General features: G+C 43.7%; 3 protein-coding genes across 4 annotated transcripts in view; 2 read left to right on the top strand and 1 right to left on the bottom strand.

The window, feature by feature from the left end:
- LOC109478531 (probable ATP-dependent RNA helicase DDX56) overlaps positions 1-729 on the bottom strand; it is a 9,900-nt gene extending 9,171 nt beyond the window's left edge. Inside the window, exon 1 of the mRNA XM_019780143.1 lies at positions 637-729. The gene's annotated coding sequence lies outside the window, so the exon portion shown is untranslated. The remainder of the gene's footprint in view (positions 1-636) is intronic.
- On the top strand, positions 726-8,951 carry LOC109478530 (putative pre-mRNA-splicing factor ATP-dependent RNA helicase PRP1). Its single transcript, XM_019780142.1, has 12 exons — positions 726-892; positions 1,577-1,811; positions 2,044-2,234; positions 2,610-2,800; positions 3,102-3,289; positions 3,517-3,771; positions 4,131-4,389; positions 4,597-4,788; positions 6,055-6,177; positions 6,841-7,031; positions 7,337-7,506; positions 7,808-8,951. The coding sequence occupies exons 1-12, from the start codon at positions 825-827 to the stop codon at positions 7,920-7,922; spliced, it is 2,178 nt and encodes a 725-aa protein (XP_019635701.1). The 5' UTR covers positions 726-824; the 3' UTR covers positions 7,923-8,951.
- A 1,802-nt stretch (positions 8,952-10,753) lies between these two features.
- LOC109478552 (dihydropyrimidinase-like) overlaps positions 10,754-17,544 on the top strand; it is a 26,792-nt gene continuing 20,001 nt past the window's right edge. The window contains exon 1 of one of the 2 annotated variants that reach the window (XM_019780168.1): positions 10,754-12,138. In XM_019780168.1, the coding sequence (XP_019635727.1) occupies positions 10,936-12,138 (1,203 nt within the window). In that variant the 5' untranslated portion in view covers positions 10,754-10,935. The remainder of the gene's footprint in view (positions 12,139-17,544) is intronic. The other variant, XM_019780169.1, reaches the window with a different exon arrangement.

Below are 17,544 nucleotides of genomic sequence, written 5' to 3'. Positions count from 1 at the left end.
GTCCCTATACCTAAGCGACGTGCATATATTACCTGTACGGTGCCTTACCTGAATCCTAGACGCACATATTACCTGTACAGTGCCTTACCTGGCCCGCAGAACTAAGAGACGTGCATATATTACCTGTACGGTGCCTTACCTGGTCCCTAGATCTAAGAGAAGTACATATATCACATGTACGGTGCCTTACCAGGTTCGTAGACCTAAGAGACGTGCGTGCATACATTTCCTGTACAGTCAATTGAAGCATGAAGAGCGGCCGAAACTAGAGCAGAGCTTCTACCCGGCTTGGACAACTTTAATCTGCTCTTTCCTTGTCCCTACACCTAAGAGCCGAACCTGTACAGTGTCTTACCTTGTCCCCAGACCTAACATCCGTACATATATTACTTGTACAAGGAGGTATCGCTGGTCTTTCGAGGTATAGCTGGCTTAAAAGCCGGACAACCGACAGCACAAATCGCCGAGGTCACCTATGGGTGAAACTACAGTGTTTCCGTCGTTCAACTAAGGTAACCAATAGAATGGCACCATTCTACACCGCACTGAACCATCCTACATAGCTGACCAATGGCAGCGTGGCTCTTCACCGTGGCTGACCGCCGTAAATAACGACCTGCGATACCTCGTTTAAAAACGTGCGTCATGTCAACCTGAATCTACGACATACCTCGTCAAAAACCGACCGTCATGCTCTGCGGTTTAACACGCAGCGCAAAGCATTGTGGAATTACGTACCGTCTGAGACCGGGGTAGAAAATTTGCCGGGTCGGCGCCATCTTCTTTCATTTTGCCGTCTCGCAGTCCGCAAAATTCGGGATAAAATGTCTAAAAGACACAGACTAGATGTGGGAGACTCCCACAGTAAAAGGCACAGAGACTCAGGATACAGGTGAGTTGTAGGACAGTATAGTTAGTGAGGTGACAAGCATGGAAAAAAGAGCTCCGTTAGTTGAAAATCTAGTCCTCGAGGAGGCTTTCGTGACGAAATAAATTATGGCTCGTGAAGGCGCGCAGTCAAACTCTTTTCTGACGGCGCAGCAGTAAAATACTCGACCTTCAGCGGCTGGGAAGGTCAACCTACATAGTCTGAAGCACCAGGCTCTTCTGTTGGCCAGGCAAGCGCCAGTAGAAATCATAGAAGTCAGGAAGTGTAGTCAAGGCTCCTTGCACATGTAGCTGGTTACTGTGTTAGTGTTAGTACGACCAACATACACACTAACAGGAGCACAACAAAAAGCATCATAAACTGGACCGAGTCAATTTTATCGGAACCAGATGCAGTTATGCAAGTTTGGCTGCATGCCAGTGAATCAGTCTTCTAATGTGCTTCCAGTGTTTGAAATGGTTTCTTCTACTGGTGCAAGTGATATTGAAAATTTACCAGCACCATACAAATTTTACCAGCACCAGTAACATTACTAACAAATTTTAGGACGTATCACTATGGAACATACTATAAAACTGTTCAGAGGCCAAATAGCATTATTTCTTTTAGACACCATCGGTTGTAACAGTCCAAGTTAACTGGTTTGAAAATAAAAAGATGAACATACTTGACTTCCTCTCTCCACAGCAACAGTTCGAGTGGAAGCAAGAGTTCCAACTCTGTGATCAGCATGCCCAAACCAAACACCGTCCCCACCATCAACCCCTTCACAGGCATGCCCTACACGGCACGCTTCCACGACATCCTGAAGAAACGCATGCTGCTGCCCGTGGTGGAGTACAAGGACAAGTTCATGGAGATGATGAGAGGACAGCAGATCATCGTACTGGTGGGAGAGACTGGGTCTGGGAAAACAACACAGGTTAGGGTTCAAGTTCACCATTGGGCTGTCCCAAAAAATAAAGGGAGAGGGGTTGAGGGGGTCTGGGAAAACCACACAGTTCAGGGATCAGAGTTACCTGTAGGATTTTTCTGTCTGCAAATTACAATTATTGGTCTACAATTTAGTACAAATCACAGTTTGTAGCCAAATATTTGTAATGTCCAGAAGTACACTCATCGTGTGCTGTTGTATCTTTCCCATCTTTTCCCAGGTTCCCCAGTGGTGCTTGGAGTACGTCCGTGCATACAACCCAAAGCGAGGCGTGTCCTGTACCCAGCCGCGTCGAGTGGCGGCCATGTCAGTGGCGCAGCGTGTGGCGGATGAAATGGACGTGATCCTGGGACAGGAGGTCGGCTACTCCATCAGGTTCGAGGACTGCTCCAGTGCGAAGACAATCCTCAAGTAAGTCTGTCGTTTGACAAAAAGACTTCTGTTGTCAGCTCTGAACATGTCAGAGTTTTAAATTTATGAAGAAAAGGTACTTGGCAAGTATTATGTCTTAACCATCAGCAAACTGAAGTAGGCTCTATTGGTTAAGGGGTTAGGCAGCTGGGAAAAGGTTTAAGTTAGTCAATTTTGTAAGATTTCAGAATATTATTTAGGTTATAGTTGAGGAAAAAATTGAAAGACAAGCTAAATTCTGTAGATCTTGTGCAGTTTATTTAGCCTTGATTATTGCATGAGATGCATGTTGACTGTAATGTATTAGAGAAGAGACCAAAACGCCAGTTTGTAGGATTTTATGAATATGACAGAATTTCTCCCCCTCCTGTACAGGTACATGACAGACGGTATGCTGCTGCGTGAGGCCATGGCGGACCCGTTGTTGGAGCGTTACGGGGTGATCCTGCTGGACGAGGCTCATGAACGTACGCTGGCGACAGACATCCTGATGGGACTGCTGAAGGAGGTGGTGAGACAGAGGGGAGACCTGAAGATTGTGGTCATGAGTGCAACTTTAGATGCAGGTATGGGACATGACACTGCCAGGCTGGAACAGCAAGACTGTTTCCAAGGCCCATAGAGAAAATCTTAGTTAGACCCACAGATTTTACAGTGTGACCTGATTTCCATGTCGGTCTTGTGAAGCTTTATTAGATGAGATCCTGTATGCATTTGTGAGATTTACATTAACTGTTTCTATATTATCAATATATTGTAATAATGATGATATTGTATGTATCTTCTCCTCTGTCAGACACTAGATTGTTAGAACAGAGACAAGTGGAAAAACACCAATAAACCTCAATGCATTGCATTTCTCTCTAGGCAAGTTCCAGGGTTATTTTGACAATGCTCCGCTCATGAGTGTCCCTGGCCGGACACATCCTGTGGAGATTTTCTACACCCCTGAGCCTGAGAGAGACTACCTGGAGGCAGCCATACGAACTGTTATACAGATCCACATGTGTGAGGAAACAGAAGGAGACATACTACTGTTCCTCACAGGTCAAGAGGTCAGTACAAAGAGATTCCTGCAATTCATTGCTGAGCTGCTAGGTCTAGGTGGGATTCATCACTATCCCGGATTTGGGACGTTCTGACATGGGTCTTTGGGTGCATGGATTTACTCTACCAGCTATAGCAATTAGTAGTATGTGCGTAGCTGGTAACAGTCTATTCCCACAAGATTTACATAAATTGTGCATTGAAAATAGACTGTTTTTACTTCATTTTCTGACAGGAAATTGAAGAGGCGTGTAAACGTATGAAACGAGAAGTGGATAACCTTGGCCCGGAGGTTGGTGAGATGAAGGTCATCCCTCTCTACTCCACCCTCCCACCCAACCTGCAGCAGCGAATCTTCGAGTCTGCCCCACCCAACAAACCTAACGGGGCCATCGGACGGAAGGTCGTGGTGTCTACTAACATTGCAGAGACGTCCCTCACCATTGACGGTGTGGTGTTCGTGATCGACCCAGGCTTCGCCAAACAGAAGGTTAGACCTGGGATTTACAGTATTTCACTACTAATTTTATTCATAACCTACATGGAGGTATTGTTCTTCGGGTCTTTGTTTGCTTGTGTGTCTGTAGTTATTTTAATTCAGCAGGAAGTGTGGGGGAAATGGTGTAACAGCAGGCTAATACGAAGGTTGAATTGATGGTCAAAATGGTCTTCCTGTAGGTAGGAAGTGAATGGTACAGTGGAGAAACTCAGGAACTAAAGGACTGCAAGTGCGTGAATGGAATAGTCATAGAATCAGTAAGAAATTCACAGTAATAAATACAAGAAATTCAGAAGAGGTTATAAAGGACTGTAGTTGTTCTGAATGTTGGCTGCTCTATTCTGCTGCAGGTGTATAACCCCCGTATCCGGGTGGAGTCATTGCTGGTAACAGCCATCAGTAAGGCGAGTGCAGCTCAGCGTGCCGGCCGCGCCGGTCGTACGAGACCAGGGAAGTGTTTCCGACTGTACACGGAGAAGGCGTACAAACAGGAGATGCAGGACCAGACGTACCCCGAGATCCTCAGGTCCAACCTCGGTTCTGTCGTGCTGCAGCTCAAGAAGCTGGGCATCGACGACCTGGTACACTTTGACTTCATGGATCCCCCTGGTGAGCTTTGATGTAACTTAAGTCTACTGAAACTGGCATACAAAATCAAAATGGTTTGTAATGCAGTGATTGGGGGAAAAACAGGTTGTTATAAACAACATAATTTCTCTGTGCAAAATAAGGTCATGTGCCCTGGTATTACAGGTGTTTCTTGATCATTTTTAACCTCAGTAGTCTTTGTTCCTCACACTGTTGTATTCCCACCAGCCCCAGAGACCCTGATGAGAGCGTTGGAACTCCTGAACTATCTGGCAGCGCTGGACGATGACGGAGAGCTGACCGAGCTGGGCTCCATGATGGCCGAGTTCCCGCTGGACCCTCAGCTCGCCAAGATGGTCATCGCGTCGTGTGACCACAACTGTTCAAACGAGATCCTGTCTGTCACAGCCATGCTATCAGGTACTGTGGACACGCGAGTCACGACTGCATCATGTTTGCTGCTTGTTTCTGTCAAAGCATTTATTTATTCAAATTACTAAAGCAATACATGAATGTGTGCTCAAAAAAGTTTACCTGTTTTGTTTCCCCCTCCATTGTGCCCATTGCCAAAATATTTAGATATTACTTATTTTCACCGAGAAGGCTAGGAATCTCTCCATTCTTGGATTTGTTGAATTGTAACATGTTAAACTAGAAGATTGACATAAGGTCTCTAAGTTTGTCCTGTATGCTGTATTAGGAATAGAAATTCCTCTTAACAACTTAGAAATGCTAAATTTGGTGCATTATTTAAATGCCTATAGGATTTCAAACAGGCAGCTACTTTGATGCAGTCTCGTCAGTTCAGGTTCTCTCCAAAGGAAAATTGTTTCTGGGTCTGGCTAGAAAGGATTCCTGTTGAGGGGGCTTGAACTGACACTGGGGGTTGGGAGGGAGGGGGTAGCTTTTATTTGTCTGACGTTCAACAAACTTCTTTATCACAAAATGTGCATTTTCTCAAGTATGGTGCTTTGTGTAAGTTTTTTGAGTAAACATTACAACTTGCAAGGAATATTTTCAGACTTAAATCTTTTTGTCATATGCATATATGTAGAAGAAACTATACTTCTGTTGTTTTTCTACACTTCCCACTATTTCATAGCATGAAGGTTTACAAACTTAATGATAATCACATTTTGCATACTTATGTTAACTTAACTACTGTTAAGTTTATCTCCTTCTTACCTACCCATTTCAATCCTCCATGAAAAACCCTCTTTTTGAATTAGCATAGAAGAACTTGTGTTAGAAAGCACTGAACAGAAACCAAGATTTTTATTCTAAAATGACATAATAGAGATGCACCAAAAGAATCCCTTAAATTGTTCATGAACAAAATACCTCAACCACTGATGAAGGATAGTGGATGCTATGTATGACATTTAATCTCTTAATCTCTTTTTCATGTCCTTTATTTCTGGTTTCTTGTTATTTTTTTATCATTGTGCCCATTCTGTGCATATCTGTTTATTTCTATGAAAAACAACCAAAAGAAATTTAAAAAAGAAGGATGATCTCAGAGATTCTGTGTGCTTTCCAATCACAAAGGATATATTTCTGTCTGTATTCCCTACTTCTGTTGTCCCTGCCCCCCCTCCCCCACTCCCTCCATCCTCTCCCCTCCAGTTCAGTGAGGTGAATACTAATCTGGCGGGCAAATGTTGGCCCGGTACCAACACGTTTTAGTCCCACAGTGTTTTGTGCGGCCCAACGAGGCAAAGAAAGCCGCGGACGAGGCCAAGATGAGGTTCGCTCACATCGACGGAGACCACCTGACTCTGCTCAACGTCTACCATGCCTTCAAGCAGAGTGAGTTATTACATCTGTGTATGGAGGTTTTGTTTTCAGTCCAGTCATTATGGTTGCTTGTGTTTCATAGCTATTTCCACATGTTAGGCACAATAGGGAGCCCTGACAGGTAGTTAGGTCCCAGATATGTCCCAGGTCATTTTCTAGATCTTCAATTTCTTATTTTTAGTTACTGTAGGTTATGTGAAAGGTGCCATTTTGCATGTACACCAAAACATAATAAATTCTCAAATTTGGCATCAAATCAAGACTGCAGCTCAGCCTACCATGGCTGTCAGTTTCAAGCAGGTGCCTAAAGCATGTTTCACCTCCAGTTGTAACTCACATGGCCAGCCTCACCTGTGGCCAAGCCTTTTACACAGAGGAAACATTAACACTTTTCATTAGCTAAACTCCAAATAAATGTTTGTAAGGTACTAGTAGTGAAAAAGGGCATGTTTAAAGGACCAGAAGGAGGGTGCCATTTTCCAATAGATTATGTATCATTGAATACATGATCAGCAAGAAGATTTTTTCTTGGAAATTATTTTTGAAACTTTTGTCAGGCCTTGTGAGGCACATTGTATTCAGCCATATCTACTAAAAACACTTGAAAGTCTCTCTACTTAAAGCACTTTAGGAATGGCTTGTTACATCTTGTTCACGTGCCTTGTCTGTCCACAGACCATGAAGACACCCAGTGGTGCTACGACAACTTCATCAACTTCCGCTCCCTCAAGTCTGCGGACAACGTACGCCAGCAGCTGGTCCGCATCATGGAACGCTTCAACCTGCGGCGTACCAGCACGGAGTTCACATCTCGCGACTACTACATCAACATCCGCAAGGCCCTGGTGTCAGGCTTCTTCATGCAGGTCAGCTTTTAATGCTCCTTACATAGTACACAGTACACAGTACATGGAGCTTCTGATGTCCTGTATTCAACTTATTCACCTTGAAAAGTCCATGCAATTCACCCATTCCCATCCATCCATTTGTTCTTGGCGTGTTTGTTTGCTAGTGTGTCCATAGTTATTTGAATACAGTAGAGTGTCAGGAAGTAAGGGTAGAAATGGTGTAACCACAGACTGACAGGAAGGTCAAACAGGACGTTACATTTTTTTGTTTTGATACAATGTAATGATATGTTTAAACATAAAAACCTTTCCTTTGTGTTCAGATTGCCCACCTGGAGAGAACCGGTCACTACCTGACAGTGAAGGACAACCAGGTGGTGCAGCTGCACCCGTCCACCTGTCTGGACCACAAGCCGGAGTGGGTGCTGTACAACGAGTTTGTACTGACCACTAAGAACTACATCAGGACAGTCACGGACATCAAGCCAGAGTGGTCAGTACTTCAGTATTTCTATGTAGGGCATGGATACATACCTGTATCATGACTTTCAATGAAGCATTTTGTCTCAAGAATTTTCAGTACATGCACTTTATTGAGGGGACTTTCTGTACATTATTTCAGTACTTTTTCCTGGTCTCTAAATCCAGATGTATTCATGCCTGTGTTTATGAATGTAGGTTGGACACCCAGGTAGAACCCTTACCTAAGAGAGAATCAATCCTCCGTTACTCTGAGAGTGAGTCTGAAGACAGTGCACAAATCATACTTACACCTGTAATTTCTTGTATTTCAGGTTGATAAAGATCGCACCACAGTACTATGACATGCAGAACTTCCCCATGTGTGAGGCCAGGCGTCAGCTGGAGAGAATCATCGCCAAAGTTCAGGCCTACGAGAACGCCTTCTAGACACAGAGCCCCTCTGTCTATAACCCATGCTATACAGGCTTTTCATATGACGTCTATGAAAAATCTCTATAGACACTTTGAACTGTACAGACTTTGTAGAGTACTTCAGACAGATTTAATGTAGAAAAACAGAAACATACTGCAATGTTATTGTAGTGATTTATCACCTTATTGTGTTACCTGTAGACAGTGCAGTGGGTTGACACGCTATAAGGGTTTACAAAAAAAACCTTAACAGATAGTAATTTTCATGTAAACCAGATTTTTTTGTGGAAGTCTAGTTCTTGTGTTTCCATCTCTACCCCCCCCCCATCCAACAGACCTGTAATGTGCTTGATGAGGCTCTAGTGGACCCAATGTATCACACATGTTTGTATATATATAAGAAGAGCTGAGATGCTAGAGAAGAAGTTCCCTTGCAGACCGGGGCAAATTACTGTAGTTGTAGATCTACAGATGGGTAGAGCTTTGTGGGAGAGGTAGGCATTTGTACATTTTGTCAGCCTTTTGTAGCAAAACCCATCCAGTGTTCAATTTGAGCACTTGTCACACATATAAATATCTTCTCACAAATTTTCTTCCCAACCAGTCCCCAACCAAGTCCTATTGTAGCTCCTCTAATCATATCCATGCAGATTATGACTTTTCAGGCTTTGATTTTTTAAATCTGATGGTTGGTACAGACACATTCTAACTGGTAAGCAACCTCACCAGCAATTTATGACCTTGTTGATGACCACCAAGGTGTGAAGTCGGTTGGGAGGCCATGTCTTACATGTCAAACAGGGGCTTGCCCTGTTTAAAACACTTAAGTCACATGCATCCCCTGGTGTCTACTTTACCAGCGCAGAGGAGACTAGTGGCATATCCCTGTTATCATCATCACTTTAATTAAATATCTGTTTGAACTAAGGATATTGCTGTACAAAGAGAGTTAACAGAATTGTGCAAATTGTCAACAGGTTGTTTTGAGTTAGAAGGAATATCACGGTGAAGGGTGGAACAAACTTGTGATCCAGAATTTCTTTCCTCCTGGTTTTGACTGAGCATAGCGTGTAAATATGGGATGAAAGAGATAAAATTTGACACAGGAAATGATTCTATCAACTTGACCTTTGTTGAGGTCACACATACATGTAACCAATTGAATGTAGAACTTGCAAGAAAAGTTGTGTTGAACTATTTTTGATTATATTGAATCATGTCATACATGTTTTGTCTAGCCAGTGGTTTTCCCAAGATGGCTTCAAACAACTCTACCCTCTACATGACATCTCACTGTAAATTATGTCATTTAAATAGATGCAGACAGTTTTCTTGCTGAGTATTTCATGGAAGAAGAAGAGAGAATAAAGCGTATGAACAACCACTGTTGTGTTGAGTAATGTCTGCTCAAGATGATTGTTATCTCTGTATTAGACATGTTTTCAGTGGGTTTGATTCTGTTCTGTAGTTGTTTCCACATGCTTGGCACATCTGGGCACTGACAGTGTTTTCAATTTCCTACAAGGTGTATATGCATTATGGGAGGTAGTGGGTAGTTTTGCACAGTAAGTAGATTCTCAAATCACACGATCAGACATTCTTTTGTTGAGTTGTATACTGGATTTTCTTCCATTTGTGATAAGCAATGCAGCTTACATTTAACGTTTTAGATCAAACCATTACTTCCTTACCTTGTAACTTTGACCAAGAGTTTGTGTATGACAACAAAATGCATCTAAATACGCGAAGGAAGGTTTAAGGTCTGCTCTTCACTGAAGAGGCCCAAAAATGTGATGAAGCATTAACGTTACAGATACATGTACCCCCTCAATCAATCAAAATTCATGCAAATTAATTCTTCCTTTGGTTCTCCCGGCCACCCAATTATTTATTGAAGATACCGTTAGTCTACATGTAACGTTAGGAGGAATCGTAAAAACGACCATGACGCTGAATGAATTACCGGAAATGACGTTTTACTGAAGCAGGTGCATTTCCTTCCCTCTCGTTCCCAGGGGAGCCATAATGCCGTAGTCGCCAGACCAGGGTACTCAGGCAAATACACGCAGCACGGCATGTGGCGCAGGGAGCAAGCTGGGAGCCTTATGCGGTCGATAATAAATTTGTTTAAGTGCCAAAGACAGAATTAGATGATAGAGACCTGGTGTTGAATTGGGGCTTAAAATAATTCTCGTTGGCAAGTTTCCCAATTCAGTGTAACAATTCTTGAAAAAAAAATTAATGTCACTTGTCATTGATGAGACAAATTCAGGGAGCATTGAAGAATTACGCTAGCAGATTCAATATGAGAAAGGGCAGAGTTATCTCTTTCCATCGCATTTGATCGCTGTGACAGATGAAATCAAGTCCTGTGACCGGCCTAGACTGGGTTTGTTTTATGCGCTAACGAGACAGGTGGGGAAGGGAAATGGTTTCACTCCGGCGCAAAATAGGTTGAATTTTAGGCAGGACCGTTCCCCTGATTTACCGTCGCCTGTTCCGTCAGACAAACAGACGAGTACATCATCCGACTGAACGCCGAGTGAATTGGGTTATGTCTAGAATTTGCATGGGGTCGTTACGGCGCGACTGGCTCCCTTCCACGTGAAATGAGATTTTCCTCCGCGTTTTGCCTCCACTCTAGTCCCCCGGGACCCGCCTGCCCTGCGTTCACATGCCTGTCACGTCTTATTCTCTTATACATCATTGTATAATTATGGAATAAAAACTTCAAATCAAAGCCGCGGTAAAACTGAGAAAAATGACTCACAAATGAGTTAAAATGGGTTTTTCGGCAGCTGTGCGGGTGTGCCGTCTGTACTGCACCTGAGGTCTGTGAATGGTAATGAGCCCGGTATGTTTAGTATTGGAAAGCGCGTGCAGAGTTCACCGCGCAGCTCCATGTATTTTTGTCCGGGGCGCTGACTCGGGGAGAAATGATGGCTCCCGATCAGACGTAGCGACCCTGTCGCCATAGTGGCACGTGCGGTAACTGCTGTGGGGGGAGGGAGCACTCCCAAAAAACAACATGGCGGAATCCAGGAGCGAGTCGGAGCCGCTGTTTCAACACATAGAGAGGACGGGCAGGGCCGCCTGGACCACGGGCCGACCCAACGTGTTCTTCTACACCATCCAGGGCGCTTACGACAGCAAATCGCTCGACATCGAGGGATTGAAGAGGAGATGGGGAGGGAAGGTACCGCGGAGCAACCCCATCTTTTTGAACGTCGGCGACAAATCGTATCTCAGGGACTCCATCTCTACCACACATGGCAGACAGCCGGATAGGGGGAGGGAGAGCACACAGGGATCCCCCTCTAGAAAATTCCTCAGGGCTTCCGCGGCCGTCTTCACCACTGTGGAGAATCCTTCAGGTTCCAGCACGGTCACCGACGTAGCCAATGGAGAAAACGTGGCGTCTCTCCTGGGCTCCAACCCCTCCGAGTCTCCTCGCAAGAAACTCGTGAAGACGTCGCAAGCCGTTTTTACCACGGTAGGGCAGAGGCCCGTCTCGTCCGCCACGGAGGAGTCGACCACGTCAGGCCGAGGCTCTACAGTTTACTCGTCGACGTCCTCCTTATTTCGAACCGTCAGGGACAGTTCTGCCGTTTCTGACACGGAATCTACAGGATCGGGAGCTGACGGCGGCGCGACCATTGCCAGTATAGGTAGACCCCATCCCAGCTCGTCCCCAAAGAGGAGCCACTTCCAAACCTCTCAGGCAGTCTTCAGGAACGTCGGTGGAGACAAGTCTTCCGAAGGTTCCGACACAGATGTCGTCACTCACAGTTCTACAACGTCTCTCTTTACTAACGTCGGAGATAAGTCAGATTTAAACCTCTCCGACAGCGGGTCGATCACCTCTCCAGACTCGTTAGAACAGGACGGCACGATCGGGTTTGAGTCGGAGTCAGGGTTCCCGAGGAAAGTCGCCAGCGACCCGAGACCACTCTTCAGAAAACTTCACGACAGAGACAAGCAAAGGTCGATTTCTGACGCCTCAACTTCGGACTTTGCAGACGACTCTACAACACTCACAACTCTGGAACAAGAAGAAGAAGAACTCACAGTCTTCGCAGACGACAAGGGCTTCCATCTCCATACACAAGTGCCTGATGAGCAAGTTGAAGAAGAAACACAACTCTATGAAGAGGCCTGTGGTGCTGATCCCGGAGGGTTGACGGAGTGCGAAGGAGAAGACGTTACCGACGGACGGTGCAGAGTACCCTGGGTAAGAGAACCTTCACCGAATCACTTAATCATTTACTTCTATAAACGACCATAATAATAATGACACAGAATACCAAGTGATCGATCACGAGAAAACTGAGCAATAACAACTGCCATGGATAAGACCTTAATGGATGGATGAATGATAGTTAATTATTGTGTCTTGCAACAAGTCGACCAGCCCATATAGGCTTATAAGACACCATGATTAGAGGAATACAAAGATTCATAAGGAATACTAATCGACATAACCAGAATAATTCAAAACGAGATAGAGGTGGTAAATAGTAAATAGTATTAATAGCAAACCAAGGAATGACTAGTTTAGGTAAGTAATGACACCGAGAATTTATTACACATCATATGATTCTGATAAGCTAGGATCTAGGAAAAACGTTGCAAACTGATTTGATCCTATTGTTCTCTTAGTATGTCATAAGATACGCGTTTTTATTATGTTTACCATGTTGTTTGGTTATGTACAACCTATAGTTATGCGGTTTCTTTATGTTTTAACATTTGTATTTGAAAAAAAATCCACCCCGGTCCACCCGTTTCGTCTTAAAGTATACAACTTACCAAAGATAAAGAAGCCTTTATTATATTATATTCAGGTATTTCAATTATCCACCTCAATTTTTGTACATCAGATGCTCCCTTTCAATTCCTGATTCCTTTTCCTATTACACGCCTTGCATAATATTCTTGTACAGTGGCACCATTGATGTACTGACAATGGCAATGACAATGAACTTATCGCGTATTCATGCCCGACACGTGCTAATTGCACTAAGTTAAGAACAAATATAGAGAAGTAGCTAAAGTTAATCCATATCTACAAAGTCAAGAATATAAGCTAGCTCGCTTGAGCGAGGTGTACTGCCCCAAAGCCCCCCTCCCCTCCCCACGGTGTTGTTGAGATCGCGTGATGACAGAGCCCGGTCCAGTCTGCGTGACGCCGGGAAGATAACACACGTCATACCGTCTCCTCTCCAACACGGCGACGGGAGATGGGGAGGCTGCACGTTTTTGTGTCAAACCGCCTTCCTGGGAGCAGACTGTCCCTGCCCGTGCCACTTAAAGACCATGTTGGGGATTTGTGGAGGTTCAAGTTTGTCAGGAAAGGGGTAGCTAGAAAAACGTAACGATATCCATCCTCCCCCAACATCTGCTTGGTTTAACCGATAACGTGGCGCAGACACACGTCACCGTCCCAACACTGCGACAAATCGGAAAGATAATCAATCTGCAGGCCATGCCACCTTCATGGATGGCAGCAGTTCGATCATCACTGGACTGGTTTCCTCCTATAATTTGACATTTTATAGCTATAGAATTGAACCTTTATCGACGCAACATAAAGTATGATGACTTTCATACAGTCAAGTGCAAACTACAAAATAGAAATATCAAAATGAATCTTAAAATTCTACTTTACAACACCATTACAACTAAATTACAGCACCTATGATAGACTACTACAATCAAATGGGACTGGTCGTGGATTTCAGTATGTTTCCCGATAACAAAGCAGCTTTGTGTGCATTCACTTCACTTATTTTTGCATTGTGATAGTTGTCACATTCAAAAATGTATTCAAATCTTCTGTTGGCATCAACTCTCTCGTGTTTAGCTGTTCTAGTTATCCTCAAGTTATTTATAAGACGACAGGAATTCAATGAGAGGTAGTCGTGTACAGGTAAATTGGTTACGTCAATGCTGGTATCAAGCTTAAGGTTACTTACCTTTGAGCGATAGGGCCAAAGTATACTAGATTGCATGTGTCTCTTTGAGCCGAACCAAAAGAAAAGGTGCCCAGATAGTATGTACCGAACCATAAAATGTGCGTTTTGACTTTATCTCTACAGATGCGCTCTTTTCTGACTGATCCCTCAACTAAAATGCCAATACGTTCACACCATGTGTTATCTACTGTATGGACATATAAAACTGTATGTTTAAATCAGTTCTTATCTTAATTGAACTAAACATGGGCACCCTTGGGGCCACTAAACTCACATTACTCTTTGACCCCAAAGTCATGTGAGCCGTAAACAAAAACCAAATGAGGAAAGCTAGGTGGAAATGCTGTTCTAAATGAATGTAAGGTACATTGTTTACTTGTAAAATACATGCAGGATAAAAAGAAGAATCAGAGACACGAGAGAAGTTGAATTGTAAGACGTCAATCTTGAAGCATCTCCGCGATGAATAGCAGGCATTAGACTGACCTGATTACTGTACAGACCGGATATTTGTTAAACCCGCCGACAGGAATCGAATGTAAAGGAGACAGTCATTACGTAGATCAGTAATATAAGATGAAGATCTCATACAGTTCTTCTATATCAGTGTCCCATCTCTGGAGCTAGTTATTTAAACCATCCTGTTTTACTATGCCTTCCGCTTTATTAGTTAGTTTGTTAGACTGATTTCTAAGATGGCACGTCTTTTCAAAGTACGCCCCGTTTCACAGTAGCATATTGTATTTGCATCCTGCCGTGGTGTACCAGGCCGTTACAAACAGAGTTATCGTAGCAGGTGTGATTTATCACGCCTCATGCGGCAGTTTGTTCACCGGGGACGGGAGAATCGGGGTCAGCTCACGGTGAAAAATGCACGTGTTTTTATCATATAAACTTTATTGCAGTTGTTCACGGTATAATGTATTGCACCTACTGCTATATAACAACAGATATAAAAGGCCGATGCGAATGTGCTTTTACCTTTATTAGTGGAATTCATACTGTTATTTGTTTTGCTGAAATATTGTTATATATGTACAGTACAATGCATGTGATGAAGTGGTTTCCCATTTCTTCATATACTAATGTTTAAGATATGGGTGTTCGCAATTTTGGGGATTTTGCACCATGGAAAAATAAGACTCCGCTACTGCAGTGCCTCGCCAGAATACTGATTGTCATCTCTATTGGCGCGGTTGTCCTGATGATATCTGGTCGTGTGGATCATGATAAATCCTGTTCATAAATGATGAGAAATTGGTTTATTGACAGATTGGTACATAGATATACTAAAGGAACATTGTAGCTAAAGAATACAACTGACTGAATAGCGATTATAGATTTTGAAATACACATCATCGTAATAAATCTATTTGAATTCATTACCGGGACCAAGCTTAGGGCCACTCTTTTATTACCTCCCCAATAGTATTGATTATAGATAATATTGTAGGTCCTCTACACCAGTCCCGGCATTTGTAGCAATGCTGATCGATATAAGTATGACGAGTTCCCCAACCCAGGAATAACCATGGCCTGGCCAGCTGCATATCGGCTTGCCCGCCAGCTCCCCTTATCGATATAATGATACTGTTTAGAATCATCGCAATCTCGTCATCTACTGAGTTGATGAATACGCAAAGCTAACGGACGTGTAAAGCCGGCGTCACACAGCTGTAAGAGAATAAAACAGCGCGCCCGACGAGTCTGTGAGCTCAAAGGTACATTTTCGGCAGCCCATACGACCGGTGTCCTCTCGATCAGTGCGATGTAGGCTCGGCTGATGTTCGCAGGTCACCGAACCCCGTACACTGTGGCAGGGTAGATTTTCAAGCAGAAATAATCTCAACTCCCTGACGGGCCTTGAAATTCTGCGACCTTTGATTGACGATTAAAGATACGACCGGCAGTGCAGGGACGCCAGCTTAATGAACCTGCGTTTCAGCACCAAGGACAGGCCGTTCCAGGCTTGTTGTTCATAACCCGGTGTTGCAATTCTTTTTACTTTCGGGTGACTGAGCTGAGGGTTTGTGTGTCTGTTTATCCGGACAGAGTAGGTTGACAGCACGTGGGTTGCTTTTTGGTGCATATTTTGTTGCAACTTGTTGCACAGCGGTTTGCATGATCTTAATTATGTTTACCGAAGGAAAACATATTATATTTGCTCATTTCCTCCTCCTCCTCTTCCTCTTCTCCAAACACCTAAAAATCGTAGATATTTTCGTAATTAGAGCTTGGAGGAAAATGAAATTCAGCATGCTGGTAGGTTGGTACGTTAGACATTGAACCTTGGTCATTTTGGCCAACATAGATGTCAGAAAATGATTTTATTGGCAAAAAATGGGTGAAAAAAGTTGCATTTTAAGCCAAAAATCGAACAAAAAGAACGCGTTTGGAACATTCGAACAACCATGGAACAATGGAACAGCGTGTTCGATAACCGCGGTCAATGACCCTAGCGCTACGCACGGAACACCCGAGATTTCCAAATATGGGCATCCGCCCTTGTATGACACGAGAAGAGATCGGTGGATCAATGTCAGCGGTCAGTTTTCATTTTTCTTCGTAAAATACGGTCATATGAATACCAGTCTCGAGTAGAGAATATTGCATTGGGATTTGGGGTTCAATATCCACAATTAGGACTGCAGATTTCCACAGAACGCCGGCGACTTTGTGTAATTTTTGCATGTCACCGCCGGCTCTAAATAAAAAAAAACAACTCATAATTTACACTAGCTCCTGACTTGATAGAATCTCGTATGTATAGAGATTTAGGCTTGCTGCCGTTTTGAAAATAAAGTAAACAGAATTGTGTTCATCTGTAACTATTGTCGACTTTGTAATGTGGGTGCGGGGCCGGGGGAGGGGGCGTTTGTTTACGTTTATATAAACATGGATCTGACATTACATTTTGTCGTTTTGTCAGACAGTTTCAATCTTTTTCGGGATAACACAGTACAGTTCATGGGATAAGCATCAAATCGGGATTCATCGGGATATCCCGGGATTTTTCGGGAACCATGTTGACTAAGATTTTTACAGACAGACGGTGCAGCGCATGTTTGTTTCCAAATTATGCATGATGATAACAGTAGCACAAACGAATAGTGTTTTTAATCAAATGTTTTTTTTTTTTTTCGAAAATTTTAGTGGCTTAATAATGTTTAGAACGATAACAAAATAATACAACCTTCTTGGTACGAGAATTTCTGTCTGACCTTGCGATGTGGACGGCCCTAAGTACTGCTTTTGATGTCACCCGACCCGCGCTATCTCAGATATAAAATCTAACACATCCACGTGCCATGTCGCCAGAAGTTCATTTTTCTCCTAGATAGGGGAGGTTGACGCACGGAGCTGCGGAAGGGAGATTAAACATTATACAAAAGAGGGGGGCAAGCATAATTAAAAAGTTCTTTACGCCTCTTGGCTGTGTTTGCGATCAGCGACGAACAAGAATTGATACATTTCTGTGACTGGGCCACGTTGCCACAGAAACGGCACGCAGCATAGCTATCACCGCGCGGCGCCCAATCACAGCACACAGACGGGGACCCGCCCACTGGCTGGGCGGCAAGATTTCAAACTCAAAGGCTCGATGCTCCGCCCCAGAGACTCCGGCCGCCCTGGCGATTGTAGCGATTTTCCGCCTCAGTCCT

This window comes from Branchiostoma belcheri, unplaced genomic scaffold (genome assembly GCF_001625305.1).
Source record: "Branchiostoma belcheri isolate BF01 breed outbred unplaced genomic scaffold, Haploidv18h27 scaffold44, whole genome shotgun sequence".
In the NCBI taxonomy this organism is placed as follows: domain Eukaryota; kingdom Metazoa; phylum Chordata; class Leptocardii; order Amphioxiformes; family Branchiostomatidae; genus Branchiostoma; species Branchiostoma belcheri.
This window is presented reverse-complemented; position numbering and strand designations above follow the sequence as displayed.